Source organism: Danio rerio, chromosome 5 (assembly GCF_052040795.2).
Source record: "Danio rerio strain M-AB ecotype USA chromosome 5, GRCz13ab, whole genome shotgun sequence".
Taxonomy (NCBI): Eukaryota; Metazoa; Chordata; class Actinopteri; order Cypriniformes; family Danionidae; genus Danio; species Danio rerio.
The window spans coordinates 36,175,834-36,195,245 of NC_141025.1; the positions used below are offsets into that span (position 1 = coordinate 36,175,834).

Sequence of the window (19,412 nt, forward strand, 5' to 3'; positions counted from 1 at the left end):
ATCAGCTCTGTCAAACCACAGCACATGTACTGCATCACAACGTAGCCATGTTTTAACATGCTTAGAAACTCCTCAATATTACCATCCTGCACTGGCCGGGCTGGCGTTTCCCTCAGAAAGTGGCTCTCCTCTCGCCCTGTGCTGCTAAATGGGTCACCGGAGAAAAGCTTGGATTGTTGAGACACAGGCACTGAACGGGGCCTCGTTGGCTGCTGGGATGGTCCACGACATGGCACAAAGGCATCGTTAAAGGCAATCCATTGGCTCTGGGCCCAGGACGCAAGCACGTCTGGACCAGTGGCTGGAGCACTGAGAGGGGGCTTCTGAGTAATGTAGTTTTTAGCAGCAAGCTGAAGGGCTGGAGGGACGCTAAGAGCTCGAGGCGGGCCAGGATGGAGACGGGCAACTGCCTCATCCGGGAAGTCCCAAGGAGACGTAGAGGGTGGAGAGGGGAGAGCAGGGAACGGCGGGGTGCAGGTTTTTGTAAGTGTGGCAGGAGGGGAGAGTGTAGGGGGAAGAGGGAAAGCAGGAGCGTCGGAAACCTCAAGACTGACTCCTGAAGGAGAGGTGGGCTCCGGCTGAACGTCTACTTCTGTTTCAAGGGTCACCAGACAGAAAGAGAATAATGCACGGTTGTGAAATTATAAACATGTTGATAGTATGCTGAAATGACTACATGAGATAATGTAAACATGTGTGACCATGCAGGCTAATTAGATTGAATGGATTAAGACAATGTCACACACTGCGAGCTCAATCCCAATCTATTTGTGTTGACACAACATGAAGTTATTAAGTAACTTATTGGTTTTTACTAATTTAATATTCAATTATATAATATTCATTTTAATTGAATATAAAACAATTATATTGTCCCACAATACCTCAAGAATTGTGCTTTTGTAGCTCATTTGTAATAAGTAGTTTGAACAAACAGTAAATGTCCTTATTTGAGTGCACTGTAAAAATTGCAGGATTCCACACAATTCATTCAAGTTGTTCCAACACAAATTAAAAAGTTAAAAGTTAATTTAACAAATGTACACTTGCAATCAAAATTATTAACCCCCTTTGATTTTTTTTCTTTTTTTAAATAATTCCCAAATGATGTTTAACAGAGCAAGGACATATTTAATGTATGTCTGATAATATTTTTTCTTATGTTGAAAGTCTCATTTGCTTTAATAAAATAGCTAAAATAAAAAATTCTAGAATAAAAGCAGTCTTTAATTAAAAAAAAAAACATTTAAATGATTATCCCATTAAGCTATATTTGTTTTCGATAGTCTACAGAACAAACCATCATTATACAATAACTTGTCTAATTACCCTATCCTGTACTATTCCCTATACTTAAGCCTTCAAATGTCACTTTAAGCTCTATAGAAGTGTCTTGAAAAATATCTAGTCAAATATTATTTATTGTCATCATGACAAATATAAAATAAATCAGCTATTAAAAATGAGTAATTAAAACTATTATGTTTATAAATGTGTTGAAAAAAATCTTCTTTACGGTAAACAGAAATTGGGGAAGAAAATAATAATTCAGGGGGGCTAATAATTATGATTGCAACTGTAAGTGGATTGAACATTAAACAATTAAGTCATCCCAAAAAGCTTCACTCATTTTACATAAGTAGAATGGTTTGAAAAAGAAGCAAAAATATTTTTTTTGTACGTTAACACCAACTTGTAAACAATAAAAGTAAATAAATGAACAGACCTTTTTAAATAAGGTAGCACATCAGGTAAAATTAAAATGTTTACAACAATAAAATAAAAATACAATTAGAAGAAAAATAAACACTTTACAAAAAAGGTCACAATTGTTGGAATTATTTAAAGAGTTAATTAACATTAATAAATAGCAATGTTACAGGATTTGTTACTTTTATGTTAGTTAAAAATATAATTTTATCTTAGTTCACAATATATTAACAACACGTTAAAAAAGTTTTAATATTGTAGTAGTAGTATGTGGAAATACAATTAAGATTCATAAATGTTGAAAAAATGTTTTCCACTGTTAGTTTAAAGCAGTTGTTGAACAAATGAAACTGTTTTGTCAAGTGTTGTCAACAAAATATCTTTACAACTGTAAAAAAAGTAAAAATCTAAAATAATATACATAAAAATAAAATACTGAAAACATTGGATGTAAAACAAAATACAAGTAAACATTTATAAAATGATAAAAATATAACAAGATTATTATAAAACAATAGTCAAAAGAATTCTACAGAAATGCAATCCCTTTAAAACATTTTCAGACATTCCTGAACTCTTAACTAATACAAACACATAAAGCCAACAAAAATAAATTACTGATGTAAACGACTGGCAAAGATTCAAAATGACACCAAATTGTTAAAAAGGTCTAGGTCAATGTGTAAATTCTATCATCATTTACTCCCTCAGTCTCACACATGAGTGAGTAAATGAGGACCATTTTTTTTAAGTGCGGCTCCATGCTACTGTATCATCTTTTCTCCACCGAAAATGCAAAAAAACCACTCATTTTCAGAGACACTTCTTTTAGAAATATTAAGATCTTTGACAGGCGGTGAGTTCAAGCAAAACATTCCTATCATCATTCACATTTTTGCATATTTTGTGGCCATTAGGGTCAGTGTCTGTTATGGGAAGAGTTTTATTCCGCCAATCAAACTGCAGGCATTGCTCATATAAGCTTTACCTGGGTCTTCAAAAACCTCATCATTTAACTGCAGTAGGGGAGATGTGGGGAAAGATGTTAAGAAGAGAGAAGCCAGGTCTACGAAAAGAAAGTCATGAACAAATACAAAGCAAATATGAAAAAAAAAAACAAAGTAAATACATTTCAATTAAAACGGACACATGGAAGAAATTATAAACTCCTAAGGAAAAAAAAAGAAGCAGCAAAAATGTAAGTGCAATACCTCGCCATGTTACTAATATCCTCTTCACTGCTCTTTTTGTTCGTTTGCCAGGTCAGAAGCATAACAAGATCATGTTTGACAATGTCTGTGACACGCAGACTCCAAACCCCGCCCTCTGACCTCTGAAGGTGCCAATTAACTCTGGATTATGATTGGCCCTCGTAGCAGAGGTCAGAGCTTGACTGACGGCTGGGCAGTTTTTAAGTGACTGCACTGAGAGGCTTATCGTCAAGATCGCTTGATTGCGAACAATGTCTTTTAAACCCACAACAAAGTCAGACTGGAATCTACCGCAATATTATGATTAGCAATAAAAAATTTTGAAAAATTCATGTAAAATTTCATGAAATTAAAAGTTAAAAGGATTGTTAGGTTAAAAAGTTTGTAAGGTTAGAAACTGTTTGATCTCTCAAACAAACAAACAAACAAACAAACAAACCAACAAACAAACAAATCTCCCTTTTAAGTTAATATTTTATACAGGATGCTTTACAATAATCTACTTAATATATTTCTGCACTGTAAAACCCAAAAAGCTAAAATAACTCAAACCATTTGAGGAAACCGATTGCAACAAATTATTTAAGTTGAAAAACTTATCCTAATAAGTACTGTGAACTTAATCCATTTGAGTAAATGAAGCAATTTAAGCACAGTAAAACCCAATAAATGAAGAGAACTCAAACCAACTGATTACTGTAAAACCCAATAAGTTAAGGCAACTCAAACTGTTTGAGGAAACCGATTTCTACAAACAATTTGAGTTAAAGAACTAATCTATATGAGCACTTTGAACTTAACCCATTTAAGTTGAAGCTATGAGGTATTTAATTAACACATTTTCTCAACACTGTGCTCAAAACTATTTTCAAATAAATAGAATTAACTTTCAGTAAATGTTGAGTTAACACACTCATTTCATTTGATAAAATTGACTGTTGGGTTTTACGGTGTGGATATACATTAGATAGTCAAAGACAAAACTGGAACTAATCAAACAAATAAACTAAAGATTAAAGTTCAAAAATTAGTACACCCAAATTAATTTATTGGTAAAAAAAAAAAAAAAAAAAACTTTAAACAAATTCCTAATAAACAGTTAAAATCAAGAGAAACAAATAAATAAATAAAATAATATAATATACAAATTTAGTTACATTTTTTAGATTGTAATTTTTGTAATAACTCATTTGAATTTAGATGTATTTTCTTTCTATTCCTAAAGCTTTTAGATGACCAAACTCTTATTTTAATGGATATAATGGCTTAATAAAAAAAAGTGTTTTGTTTAAATGCATAAAATATTATTAGCTATATTTACTGGGAAAGATATTTTATTAGAAATTATTACTAATCTATATTGAAATGTATGTAAGATAAACGTATACATTACATTTATCTAAAGACCAAAGTATCAAAATCCGGTCAAATCTACTGTCAAAATATGAATGCTCTGATTTCCCGGATGTGAAAATATCATTTCAACAATCAAGGTCATGAGCAAAGGAGAAAGACAAGAGCAGGCTGAACATACTCTGAGAATATGCACATCGAACATAAAAGCTATTCTAATGTAAATTTATTGAAGAAATGAAAATATGGATGGACTTACAGTATGAATGACTTGCAAAGGAATTTGTCTTCTACTTCACAAATAAAGCCTTGGTTATGAAATGTTCTATAGAAAATGGGCAGAAGACTCAAGCTCTCTAGAGGCGACTGTTGTGGACTAGAAAAGCCCAGACACTTTCACCAGCCTGTAAGCATCATCAATAATAGAGGAGGTCAGACCTAAGACAAGCATCCCAGAGGCTGGGGGATGGAGGAGGTGAAGGCTGAATGACTTACGACTGTCTGCCTGTACAGTGTGTGTGTGTGTGTGGTCGGTGAAAAACGCTCAGACTCCCATCACTGTCAAGCTGAACTCTGTCACTGAGATCAGTGTAGATGCTGACCCTGAGATGTGGATGTCTATTATATGTATTCACAGACAATAGCCCCTTTCACACATACACACCTTTCCGGCAAATTACCGGCAATTTTTCGGAAAGGTTGTATGTGTGAACAGGTCCTTTTTGAAAATATCGGTAAATTCGTTCTGGCTATTTTCCAGAAAGAGAAGTTGTAACATTACCGGTAATTTGCCGGAATAATGCGCTGTGTGAATGCAGAAGGAAGATTGCCGGAAAAAGCGAGTGCATGTCTAGTCGTGAGACGTCTGCTTTAGCCAATCTGAACAGTCAGACGCATTTACGCCCGCGCGGTTTATGAGAATAAAAGCCTTCGAATATTTTCCCAGACGCATTTAGCTGCTAGAAGTTAGTCAGATAACGTTTATATGTTCTTCTTAATGCCAACTGTGTAATTAATTATCGATAAGATGCTTATGATAAGCCGCTGTTTGTTTACCTTCAAGCTTTCCGTGTGGCTGTGAAACAGCCTGTGAGCGCCAACACACACACATATTATGAACATCTCGACATGCGAAAGCCATCCTCCATATGTTTTCATCAAAGTTGTTCACAAACTGATCATCCACAGAGTTTGTAATGTAGTCAAATGTTTACAAATACAAGTGCAGCCGTTTAAAGCTTATTTGTGGTGAATGATGTCAGAATTTACCGGTATTTTAGAATGGATGTGTGAACGGTCTTTTCTGGAAAAATTCCATAACGTCCTCGCCTCTGTGAACAGCGCTTTTTTGAATATACCGGTAAAGTCATTCCGGAAATTTTCCTGATATTTACCGGTATCACTGTGTGAAAGGGGCAAATGATTGTATCCTTCTAATATGTTAAATGCCATAGTGTGAAACAATTTATATATTTATACAATAGGGCTGTTGATTGTAAGGAGTGCAATTATGTTCAAATAAAAGTACAGCTAAAGCAGTTCCAGGCATGTCTTGACCTAATTACAATTACATTTCACTATTGCACCGAAATTGCTCTTTTTTTTCTTCTGAAGTTATAACATTGGAAGTATATTCTTTAGAAACAAATGAAAAACATTTTTCTTTTCTTTTCTCTTTACCAATTTTGATTTTATGGAGTAGATGCTAACATTTTTACATTAAATTTCAAAGAGACACCATCATACATTTTACTCAAGGCATGTAATTGCAAATTATAAACCCAGAGAAACAAAAGAATTTCAATATACTCTGTCAATTTTCTCCACAGCTGTATATTTTACACAAATGCAAACAGACAATGGTCATAGTGTTTTTTTTCTCTTTGAGAGATATATGTAAATACCACTTAGCTTTAGGTTTATAGTCAGTCTAGCAACAATAATAAGTTGATTATTGATGATATTAATTCAGTTTTGTTTCTGTATGTAACAGATGGGTTACCTGATGATTGTGGTAGAGAGGAGCTGGAGCCGGTACTGGTTGGGCCAAATGGATCCAAAGACAGCAGGTCATTACTGGAAAATCTACTGTTTGAAATGAGAGAAGAAAACAAACTGTACAACAAAAAATGAAGATATGTACAAGTAGAAAACTACATTTCTAATGTGTGTTGTGTTCTCTTTGTAATTGTTTTTAAAATGCACTGTTTTTTTTTTCGAGTAAAGATTTATATCTGCCAACTTTAAGTGCATGAAAATTATACAAAATACATAACTGATTAAACTTTTTTTTTATTTCAGGGTAAAAGATTAGTAATTCTTACTCATTTAAGGGTGGCTGTGGGATCTTGGGTCGTGCCAGTTCATCATCTGTAGATGAATGAGAAATCACAATGAGTTTGAGCAACTCTTTACACTTTATTCATGATCTGAAATCAGTTGAATCAAGAAGTTTCTTAAAAAGGTTAAAAAATCTCTTTACAATTACAAGTTCTCAAGTTCTTGTGCTGAGACCACACATTAGACCCCGATTCAAAATGCAGCTTATGTGTTTCATGAAGTCATTATGATACTATCAAATTCGGAATACTAGAGTGTTCAGATGTTAAATGTTATTATGTTGCATAAAATAAATAAAAATGGAACCCTCAAAATGGGCAGCAGTAATCACTTGAAAGTAGAGATCCCTAAAAATGTTCATTCTGTCTGTTTATTCAACAAAATTCTAATTCCAAAGATATGTATAACAATTTGATTAAATAAAACAATTCTAAACACTATGAAAGCCAATAGAAGCTCAACTGTCTGGTTGTTGAATTTCTTTTCTTTTGTGAGTTTAGTAGAAAAAAGGAAACTCATGGAGATTCAGACCAATTTTAGGATTACTAAATAACCCTTACTCATTTTTAAGTAAACTACCCCTTTAATTGCCACTTCACATGGTTTAAAATGGTTGTAAGTTGAGGACTTCACTGCATGAAACACACGCACATGCAACCCCATTCATCACAAAATACATTTACAGTACATAATCAAATGCATATTCAAAATGCCACAAATGGTCTGCACAGTACATTTGAAATGGAACATATTGAGACCAAATCCCAAAGACAAACAGTAAATTAAGGACAAATGACAATGTTAAAAGACAACAGATTGAGTTAGTTTCGGTATAAAGAATCAGTTTATAATTTGCACATTTTGTTTGTAATTCTTTCCGGACTTGACCAGAATCCCTCATTTTCACCAACACAAACAAAGTCGTGAGTGAGTACACTGGCTAGGATTCCTCAGCATTACTCACCTGACTTTGGATTCATTGAAGGAAAAGTGTGCTGTCGTGTCATTCCTACAGTGAGTATGTGTGAGATTCATACTTAAAATACTGTTCAGTTGTGAATATGCTTTAAGTTGTATACTATGTACAGTTAAAGTCAGAATTATTACCCCCCTGAATTATTAGCCCCCCTGTTTATTTTTTTCAGCACATTTCTAAACATAATAGTTTAATAACTCAATTCTAATAACTGATTTATTTCATCTTTGCCATGATGACAGTAAATAATATTTCAATAATTTAGATTTCAACTGTATATACCAAATTTCATGGTTAAAATGTATGAGCTACACATTAGATTCTGGACTTACTGTATTTGATCTGTATTAAGCAGGAAGGAAAATATAACTGTACTATACTGGCTATTGTCAGATATTAAACATTTTGTTATATCAGTGGATATTGAATTTTAATTGTGCGTTTTAATTTATATTACCTTCATCATCACTCAATGCTAAATGATAAGTAAAATTTGAATCTCATTTAATAACAATTGAATTTAACATGCTGCTTTAGATATTTTTCCTTTAAATATCTAAATAAACAGTTTCTTTTAAATTCAGAATACTGTCAGCTATTTCTTTATATTGCCCATAAAAGCAACTTTTACTGTAAAAAAAACAGGATTCATCGATTTGTTTGGACAACATGAAGGAATTAAGTTAACTTTTTTTGTTTTTGCAAATGCAAGTGTACTGAACATAAAACAATTAAGTTGTTCCGCAAAAAACAGTCAAGAATTGTGTTGATAACTCTGATTTCAAATAAGTGATTTTATCAATCAGTAAACGTAATATTTTCCACATACAGTGGATTAAAGCAGGGTATCTCAAACTTTTCAGCCCGCGACCCCTAAAATAACAATGCGAGTGACACGCGACCCCCACATTTCTTGGAGGTGGTTATAAATATACAAAAGTTGTGCACACAACAATAGGCCTATGTAAACACGAGCATATTGACAGCACAAAAAAGTCCAAGAGTCAAACAATCATATTATTTTATAGTCATTTATTAATTTGTTTAATTTAATATTAACCTTACCAAAAGAAACTGGTCGGCACAATGTTTTCAGCACAAGTCTATTCTTGGTTTAATTTTGGAGACTAATCAGGGATCATTCTCAATATTTAGTTACGGTCTACATTTATTTTAATGTATTTGATTGCCATAAAGGTGTCAGAAAGTTTAACCTGGTGCTATAAAATCAATCTGCTGCAGCTGACGCTATTGCTTTGTTGTTAATCTAACATAAACACACCAATCCTATGAAAAAAAAAAATAATGGAAAGGCTGAAGGCTTTTCATTTACATGTTGTTGCTTTTTATGTAACTATTAACTACTATTTTTGTCTTCTGTGGGTTATGGATAAAATATGGGAATTCAAATAGTTTAATAAAATTTATTTGACTTTTGAAAATCACCAAGGGACCCCCTGTCATTGTTCCACGACCCCCACTTTGGTAACCACTGGATTAAAAGACTGATCGGATCACCTTATCAGCCAGATCTTTTCATTTCAACGCATGCGGGAGGTTGCGGTAATTGTGCTCTTTGAAGAAATGTTTAGCGTTCCATCTCAAGAATAACAAAACGTTTCTACCGTGAGCTCAATTATGTCTTATGGATTTAAAGCATGTAAAACTTTCCTGGGAGGCTGAAATCGACGGTCTGGATGTGAGAACACGCCGCAGTGTAAACACTACATTCTGGCATGCATCTGTGTTCGTTTAAGCCACAATTTACTGGAAAAATGTAAAATTATGATGGATAGAAAAACATAAACACACAATTAAGCAGTTAATCTTGCTCATGGCTTAAGGAGGCAATGCCGCGCTACTCGGATGAGGAAAAAATGGGAGATGATGTTTATTTTCTCATGGGATGAGTTGGCTTTGGAGAGGTCACCGGAGCAACATGAAGGAGGCTTGGCGAGAAACGTCACGGCCAAGAAAAACGAAAAAGAGAAGTCAAAATGGCAGGCGCTCTCCAGAGCCAAACCTTCAGAGTGACAGAGGGATGGAGGGAGGACGAAAAAAAGAAAGAGGAATACTCACTGGATTGGTTCCTCTTCATATGAACCTGGAAATAAAAACAGGCTTTTATTAATGAGAGTGAGAGGAGTTATGAAAACAGCAGAAGACATGAAGTGCTTCATCCCCAAATTGATTCAATGGATACTGGCCTCACAGGACGACACATGCACACGCACACGCACACGCACACACACACACGCGCAAATACACACAACCACATACAGACATGCATACAGATAACTACAGTATAAGTGCATTTTCAAACCAAAGCAGCAAGATTCTGGATTACGAATCATATTATTAATAATAATATCAATAATAGTAATAATAATAATAACAACGACAACGACAACAACAATAAATCACAATTCTGCCATGATTATGAGCAAAAAAAATTGTAAATTAAATTATTATAAGATTCTGAAAAAAAAAAAACACTGGATACCATTCAATGCATCTTCTTAATATATATTTTAAGTTTATAAGGTTTTTAATGAATGGTTTACTTATTTCACTTGGTTTAGTACAATTTTTTTTTTGTTGCACTTATTGTTATCGGAAAGTAGCTTGACAGGAAGCAAAGTTGGACAGATAGAGATGTTTGATGGGATTGAAAAAGTTCTGGGAAATTTCCTGACCTGACTAATGCAATAAAACATATTCGACTTAAAAAATGAAACAAACATGGCAAGAAAATAATTAATTTTTTTGCATTTATCGAGATAGGGAAGTAGCTTGACAGAAAGTTCAAGGAAAGGATTTAAACTTAAGATTCTTGAAGCGCAGTGGTGCTACAAGTTGGAGCACTGATTATGACGCTATCTGAACTAACAAGAATTTTGGTACAAATATACGTCGCGATCACCTTTATTTATGATAGGACAGTGGAGATTACAGACAGGAAAGCATTGGGAGCAGAGAGAGATGGGAAGAATCTGCAAAGGACCTCAAGCCAGGAATCGAACTCAGGTCACAATGAATACCTCAGTGCTACAGTGCTCAGCTTATACAAATACACACCACTCACAAATCTCTCTTTTAAATTCATATTTTCAACAGGAAGCTATAAAATATTATATTTGTGCATATACATTAGATTAATCAGTACTGAAGCCAAATCTGGAGCTTATCTAACAAATAATTTACAATAACAGTCCAAAAACTAGTACACCCAAATTTATATGTTATAGAAAAATATAAAATACAAATAAAAAAAGAGAAATCAAGAGAAGCAGAAAAAGTTTTAATTTTTTTTAAGTTTAAATTTTTAATATTTTAAATTTAATTGTATTATCTTTCAATTTCTAAATATGTTTGGTGACTAAAATATTATTTTAATAAATATATCTGTTTAATAAATCTGTTTTGTTTAAATGCACCAAAATAAATTGCCTTTTTGAAAATGGGGTGTATCAATTATGCTGAACACTGTACAAGTTGGCACTTAACCATAAGGCTATTGGCATTGACAAGAAATAGCAGTTTCGAATTAATCTATTAGACCTATTAAATACCAATTTTTAAAACGGTATTAAAAATAACAATACACAAGATAGCCAAGTACATAGTGCACAAAATAAGTGCACTGTATAGTATGCTATTAGTGACAAGTCATTTTTTAACAGTCATTTGTTGCCACAAACTGGAGGAATAGTTACATTAATAAAATCACAAACTCAAATGTTTCCTAGTAAAATGTGATTATTTGACTATTTGTAGCCATAAAAATAACCATAATGATGGATTGAAAAAGCTATAAAGACAAAAGCAGTCTCATAACTATCTTCTCATGTGTTTTTAAGCAGCAATTGTTCAAAAAGAAGAATTTAACTGCTATATATACAGTATATTTTGTATAAATGCAAATACATGGGTTCAACAAAAGGAGATCCAATCAATTAACAGCAGGTCTGTGTTTAACAGTTTATCAGTTGGTAATTGATAGTTATTAGTTATTATTTTATTCATGTTTATGTAAAGCACTTTAAAATAGCATTGTGTAAGAAATGTGCTATAAAAATAAACTTGCTTTGCATATTATTCAAATTAAACTTGTTTTATATTCGTAACTTGACTTTTACACTTTTTTTTATGTGAATTATTGTCGCTATTAATCGGGTAGCTTTTAGTCAGACCACAGGCTCAGCAACAATATTCTGCAGGCAGTCTAAACATGAGAAAATGAGTGGCAGAGAATGGAACCCAATTCACTACCAGAATTGTTTTGAGGCTGAGAAATGTCAACAAAAGTCAGCCAGTAAATCGGCAACAAATGCACAAGGATGGGAAGGCGTAGTTTGTTGTGTATTTAAAGTGACTCATGTGAAGCGTCTCTGCCTGATGGGGGAAAAAATAGTGTGGTGAAGCATTTGGTGAATGAAACACCAATGTATAGACTATAAATGAAGCTGAATGGTAAACTGTGAAGAAAAGGCACAAGCATACACATACAAGAAGGAAACACATGCATGCAAATACACATGAAAGATGGAGAAATGCGAAGGCAGGGTTTAGTCCCATAGGGAGAGAGTGGCAAATGGGTTCAATTACAGAACCCAGGCCACACACCAGCCAACGAAAGAGACACAGAAAGCACATGAAGGGAAGGAGACAACAGAGGACCAGGGGAAATGGAAAGAGAAAAGCTCAATAATACCAATAATCCACAACAGATGACATGGCATTCGTCACCACCTACATTTCCTGACCAAAACTGCCATAAAACATATCCGCCATCAAAATGAAACAAACCAGGCGACGAAAACAAATGCAAGAGACTTAGAGGGAAAGGAATAGATAAATGTTGAAAACTGTAAGATGTGTAAATATTTCAGAGGCTAATCGGGGTGGTTATTGAGTACATTGGAGGAAGACAGAAAGCTCAAGCCTGCTGAAATGATTGATGAAGAGCCTCCTTAAAAGATGTGTGTTAATCCATCTTAAACAGAGAAAACGGAGGCAGCCGAGGTGTCTAAAGTAAACTGTCGGCTCGGCTTCGCTCACTGAAAACACAAGCTGGCACTTGAGCAAGTGTTGTTGCAAGAAATACATCACTTAGTCATTTCAAAGAGTCACAGAGGGATGAAGAGTGAGAGATGCAGAAGGAGAGTCTAAAACACATACAACAGGGCAAAGATGACATTCTGGATGCCAAGAGAAAGTCATAGTTACAAATTGTGATCACTGGGCATTTTTATATTGTTGTTGTTGTGTTCGTTATTTATTTGAGTAGTTTTTAGTTGTAATGTTATTGGCATGGCCTTTACCATCTGGCTAAGGGACCACCAATTAAAACTAGTCTTTAGGCTAATTTAGGTACATTTCCGTTCTTGAGGAACGTTGATTAATGTACACTGTCCCTTGTTCATTCATTCATTTTCTTCTCAGCCTAGTCCCTTTATTAATCTGGGGTCGCCACAGCGGAATGAACCGCCAACTTATCCAGCATATGTTTTATGCAGCCGATGTCATCCAGCTGCAATCCATCACTGGGAAACACCCATACACTCTCATTCCACACTCACCCATACACTATAGACAATTTTAGCTTACTCAATTCATCTATAGCATGTGTCTTTGGATTGTGGGGGAAACTGGAGCACCCGGAAGAAACCCACGTGAACACGGCAAGAACATGCACGTTACTAATGACTAATCTAGCTTATTCGTTTTTATGCTGTCTATTCATCAACTCAGAAATGAACATTAATATTCACTATTATTTAAAGGTCTGTGTTCGAGAAGTTTTAAGTTTTATAAAAAGAATGACTATGCTCACAAAGGCTGCATACATTTTAAAAAGCGCAGTAAAAGAGGAATGTTGTAAAATATTACAACATAATATATCATTAAATGTTACTGTAAACTACATTTGCAATATGTTTTTCATTTTAATACATTTAAAAATGAAATTTATTCCTGTGATAGTAAAGCTAAATTTTAACATTAGTGACATTCTTTAGTTTCACATGATCCATTTTATATATAATTCCTAATATTCTTGTTGCCCAATCTTTGATTTGGCCCACCAGCCCATCTGAGAAGAGATGGAGAAAGATGGGGATGGTTTAGAGCAGAGATGCCTAAAGTAGGGCCCACAGGACAAAATTGGCCGATTGTAACCTTTGATTTGGCCCACAATCCCATCTTAGAAGAGAGTAAGAATGATGGAGTTGAAGGTTTATTGCTGAGCCACAAAAAAGCTAATTAAAATGAAATGTTTCAATTAAATGAATCTGATGTTTTTAAAATGTAAATACTGTCACTTGACGGAAAGAGGACTGTGCAGAAGTTATCAGTAGGCCCACACGGAATCTGCACGTGCAGAAATCAGCAGATTTTTTGCCCATCATTGAGTATATGTATTAACTTGTGTAAATTTACATTTAGTCATTTAGCAGACGCTTTTATCCAAAGCGACTTACAAATGAGGACAAGGAAGCAATTTACACAACTATAAGAGCAACAATGAATAAGTGCTACAGGCAAGTTTCAGGTCTGTAAGTCTAAGAAGGAAAGTATTAGTAATTGTTTTTTTTGTTTTTTGTTTTTTTTTTGAGTACAGTTAGTGGTATATCCAGAGAGGCAATTGCAGATTAGAAAGTGAAGTGGAGACTAACTAGCTGAGTTTTTAGTCGTTTCTTGAAAACAGCGAGTGAGTACATTTGTATACATTTATATTATTCAGTTTTTAAATTAATTTCAGTAATAATATTGACTAATATGAAAGTGTTCAGATGATTTATTTACAATACTGTTTGTACCATAATATTTTTTATTTTTTAGATATGAAGAGTTCAGACGGGAAAAGCAAAAAGTGCCATCTGAAATTTTCATCAAAAATGAATGTTTTTCTCTGCCTCCTTTGTTTATGTTATGATATTTCACTTTCAAGAGCAGGAAAAGGACTTAGTCCTTGCCATAAAAGTGATATTACTGAACATAGGCTACTGATAAAATGACTTCTTTTAGAGAAAAATTTCAGATGGAATTTAAAGGTGTTTGCATCGAAACTCTTCATATATTATATGAGAGATTTGCTTTGTTTACCAAATAAGTGGTTCTACAGGGTGGTCCATTTATATGGATACATTTTAGTAAAACTTATTGGGAAATTCACAAGAAAAACAATGGTGTGCTTGGTTTTAACGTAACTTTATTCTTTCATGAGTTATTTACAAGCCCCCTCACATATACTAACATGCCACAAACAGGACGTTAAGATCTCCAACCATTCCCATTTTATTAAGGTGTATCCATATAAACGGCCCTCCCTGTGATTGGATTTGAATTGTAAACATCAAATAACAGATAAAAAGCTTTGTAAACATCAAATAACAGATAAAAAGCTTTTTATTTTTTTATTTCATAGGTTACGTTTTTTGTTATGATACTCCCAAAATCATTCCTCATAAATCCGCAGATTTTTATTTTTTTTTTTTTACAAAATGCTCCGCAGGAATAGCAACAAATATCTGCAGATTCTGTCTGGCCCTAGCCATCAGTGAGCAAATCAAGGCAAAAAATAGTGTAACTGTTTTCTAGTTATCTTTAAATTTCATTTAATAAATTTGTAAAATATTTACATCCGACCCACTAGCCTCAATCATGTTGGAATTTGGCCCTTCATAAGGAAAAGTTTGGGCACCCCTGGTTTAGAAACTGTCATTTAAAATTTCAAATGTGAACTTGTATTGGTTTGTTTTATTAACTGAAATTAAATGTTGCAATTCAAACGTTTTAAATTAGTGATATTGAGTTTAAAATGTGCATACTGTCACCCGATGGATAGAGGACAACGCAGAGACTATTGAGTGAATTAAGGTAAAGGCAGATTCTGCTTGACTAGTGTATACAGCACTTAACTACACTGTTATAAATGTGATTGTTTTTATTGCAATACATTATAATTAAAGTTATACTGCAGTTGATATGGTTCAAAGTAATGCTTTCTATTTATTTATAAATATTATGAAATGAATTAGAAAATAACGCATGACAACTTTAATGTAATCTAGTTTGGTATATTTATTTTCGGCCCACGGCTGTCAATGATATTTGGATTTTGGCTCTTCATACAAAAATAGTTTGGGCACCCCTGCTTTAAACCTTTTCTTTCTTCTTTAAGTTTAAATAACAGCATTAATTTTAAACAGAAATCTTTTGTAAGTATAAAAGCCTTTACGGTCACTTGTGATCAATTAAATGTATCCTTGCTGAATGAGAGGATTCAATTCTTTCACAAGAAAAAGAAGAAAGCTGCAATCCATTCATAAGAACCAGGAATGTTTTAATTATTTTTATTTACACTGGATGCATTTTTAAAACGAAATGTTGTTTTGTTAAACACATAGCTCTTGGTTTCGTTTGCTCATGATTGGGTGCATGTTTACCTACATGATCTCACTCATTAGAAACAGAGTCCCTCAGTGCTTCCTGTGGTAAGATTTCAGACAGGAACTTGCATGGGTTTGTTTACCAACAGTACAGACATATACACACACAGGACACAGATGGTTCACAGGCCTAACACACACACAAACATACACACATAGTGCTCACAGGAACTGCTTGACCACACAATAGTACACACACACACACACACACACACACACACACACACACACACACACACACACACACACACACACACACACACACACACACACACACACACACACACACACACACACACACACACACATGTACAATATATTAAGTAACCTCCACCAACATGCTAGCAACCTCCTAGAACACCCTAGCAATCACCAATCTACCACTCACCGTAGCCCATCAACTAATTAGCAATACCTTAGAAATAACCAGAAGCATCAACCAGCAAGAAACTTTTACATTACTTTAGCAGCTCCCTAGAAACAAATTAGCAACTACCATTTAAAAATATTTGCTGCTGCTCGCATGCTGACAGACATCACACCTGTCCCTTACTCTCTTCGCTGACTCCTTGTTAAATTCAATATTGATTTTAAACTACGGTTGTTTGTTTTAATGCAGTTAATGGTCTTGCACCTTCATATTTATGTGAGATTTTAAAGGTTCATAAACCGGAACCTACAATCAGCAGGCCAGTTGTTGCTTGAGGTCCCTAGATCAGGTATATTGCAGTTGCAAATCCAAAACTGTGGAATACCCGCCTTTAAAACTTTGCATGATCACAAATGTAGCCCTGTTTAAAGCTAATCTTAAAACATAGTTATTTAGACTTGCTTTTGATATTCGGTAGTGCAAAATGCTGTTTTATTGAAACTTGTGTTCTTACCATGTGAGGTTTTTTAATGTTTAATTTGTTTTTTAATACTGTAAAGCACTCCTGGCAGCCTCCTCGTTGCAATAAGGTGCTATATAAATAAAGTTGATTGATTGATATCAATCAATTGAAAATACAAAAACAAGTATCATTTAAGTATTGTTTTATTGTCTTAGTATTGAGTTATGTTTACCACTTTGGGCAAAAAAAAAGATAAATGAAATGTATTTTAAAATAAAATACTAAATACCTTAATTTAAGGTGTATCAAAATAAACTACAAAATAATGCTTCCACAAATGTGTCAAAATAAAATACAGTATTTACAAAGGAGCTTGACATTTCTTTGCAGATCTTCCATCAATTACTGTAGATCTATTTGATCAATCCCTTTTCAACTAAACTGACTTAGTTAAATAAACAATGTTCCATAGCAAATGTGTCCAATAAAATTACCATCATCTCTGTACAATAATTATTTAACCTCTTAATATCTAAAAAGTGTGTTGTATGTACGCCATTGTAGGATTTATTTTTTTAATGGTGTTTGTTTTAAGGACAAACATTTGGCATCAGCAATCCATCCAAAACTACTATATTACTCCTAGGATTTTTCCAATCCTTATTTAAATGGAAGAGACAATAACACCCAAAGCACCAATCAGAGGGTGCATTGATATCATGTAGATTGATGTACATTTCTTACAAAGTATTTTACAATATTTTAAAAATACAAAAACAAAATACACTAAAGTATTTTGATACAAAATATTAGGCCATTTTCATCAACCATATCAAATACAAATAAAATGCTATTTTGTATTTAAAAAACAAATTTGAAATAAATATATCATAAAGACTGCTCATCCCTGTTTACCACAGACTTTATTTACACAGTAAATTGTTCTTTCGGGTTTTGACATCATTCCCTTACGACTCTATTGCCCAGTGCCGACTCTGCCACAGCGGGCAAACACTCATCTCGTTTTCCTCAAAAAAAAAATATACCCATCTAATCAGTATTAAGCCTCTCGCTGTAAATGTCTTACATCTGTGGGGTCTACATAAAAAAAATGCTTCCAAATGAGACAGTTAAATCCATATATTAACCATAGGTGTGTTATAAACAAACACACACAGAAACAAAAGGCGCTCCAACGCACAACCTAATAAAATAGTGTGTCAAAGCATTTACAGCAGCTCAGAGGACAGTCTGCGAATATCATAATCAAACAGTGCCCTCTAGTGTCTGTCAGACAAATGTAGACAAAACAGAAACACGACTGCAAGTGATATTAACCAATCACAGCCCTCTTCTCTGAGTCTGTATACAATATGCTTATGAATGAATGCATCTGTATGAATGAATGTGAAAGCCAAGCCTCCCTCTGTATGGAAAAAGTATGTCTAGAAAGCAACAGTACACCCATACATGAAAACTCTTGCCATTATTTAGGTTCTTTCTCCTATTGAACAAACATCTTCTGATATTTGAAAGTCTGTTTCACATGACATCTGTAGCATTTTTTCCTAATGCAGAAGTCTATGGCTATTGGTTTCCATTAGTTTTCCAGATATCTTCTTTAGTGTTCAACAACAACAAAAGAACCTTATAAAGGTTTGTAATCCCTTAAGGGTCAATAAATGTTTTCTATTTTTAGATTGAATATCCCTTTAAGCCACACTGTTTCAAATTTTCATCATTTTATTCAGAAATAATGGCCTGAAATTTACAAACACAATAAAAGAAACTCAAGTGGTTCAATAGATTTTCTCTGGAGAAGGTCTACCGTGAGCAGACCTCATACGCAATCACGACAGGCCCACATCTCACACACACAACACACACGCACACGTTGACAGATACAGTAGGACTACTCTACTGTACTGTACTAGATCGCTCCACAAGAAATCCTTCACAGTTCACAGTATTCAGATCAGAATTGAGCAACACTTAAAAAAATAAATTATATTTTAAGCTTAAATGTATTTAAAGTAAAACTGAAAATAGTAGTTTCAGAAACGCACTTTAATTACAGCCTGTTTCAAATAAATAATTAAATAAATTCTGCTACAATACGGTAATTAGGGCTGCATGATATTGGAAATTTTTCAATTGCGATTATTTTTATCTCTGCGATATAAATTGCAATTTTAATACAATTTCACCAGTTGACTTAAATTAGTTCTATTTGCAAAATCAATACTTTAGATTGATTGGGATGATTTTGTAGGGAAGTGAAATATAAATGTCTTATGTAATTTATTATTTCCTTAAACGTCAGTCCTAAATATACACAATGGAGCATAACATAAATTGACCATGTTTTCTGGTTTTCTGGAGAGAGTCTTATAGTACTCAGGTACAGAAATTAAATAATCAAATGAAAAACAAAACACTGCAAAGTCTTCATTATACAAGTAATTCAATAAAAATAATCATTACTAAACTGCTTTATGCACAACTAAAATGCTTTAAACTCTCTTAAAATGCTCAT

The 19,412-nt window shown here is 33.7% G+C and overlaps 1 protein-coding gene across 22 annotated transcripts in view; it reads right to left on the reverse strand.

The window, feature by feature from the left end:
• Positions 1-19,412, reverse strand: part of fcho2 (FCH and mu domain containing endocytic adaptor 2) — a 74,524-nt gene that overhangs the window by 14,338 nt on the left and 40,774 nt on the right. For 5 of the 22 annotated variants that reach the window (XR_015490253.1, XR_015490252.1, XM_087251976.1 and 2 more), the window contains 3 exon segments: positions 9,670-9,694; positions 6,599-6,644; positions 6,277-6,362 (listed from right to left, as the gene is read on the reverse strand). Coding sequence is in view for 20 of the 22 variants with exons in the window: in XM_087251976.1 (XP_087108102.1) it covers positions 6,277-6,362; positions 6,599-6,644; positions 9,670-9,694 (157 nt within the window). In the remaining 2 variants the exon portion in view is untranslated. 22 annotated transcript variants of the gene reach the window in all.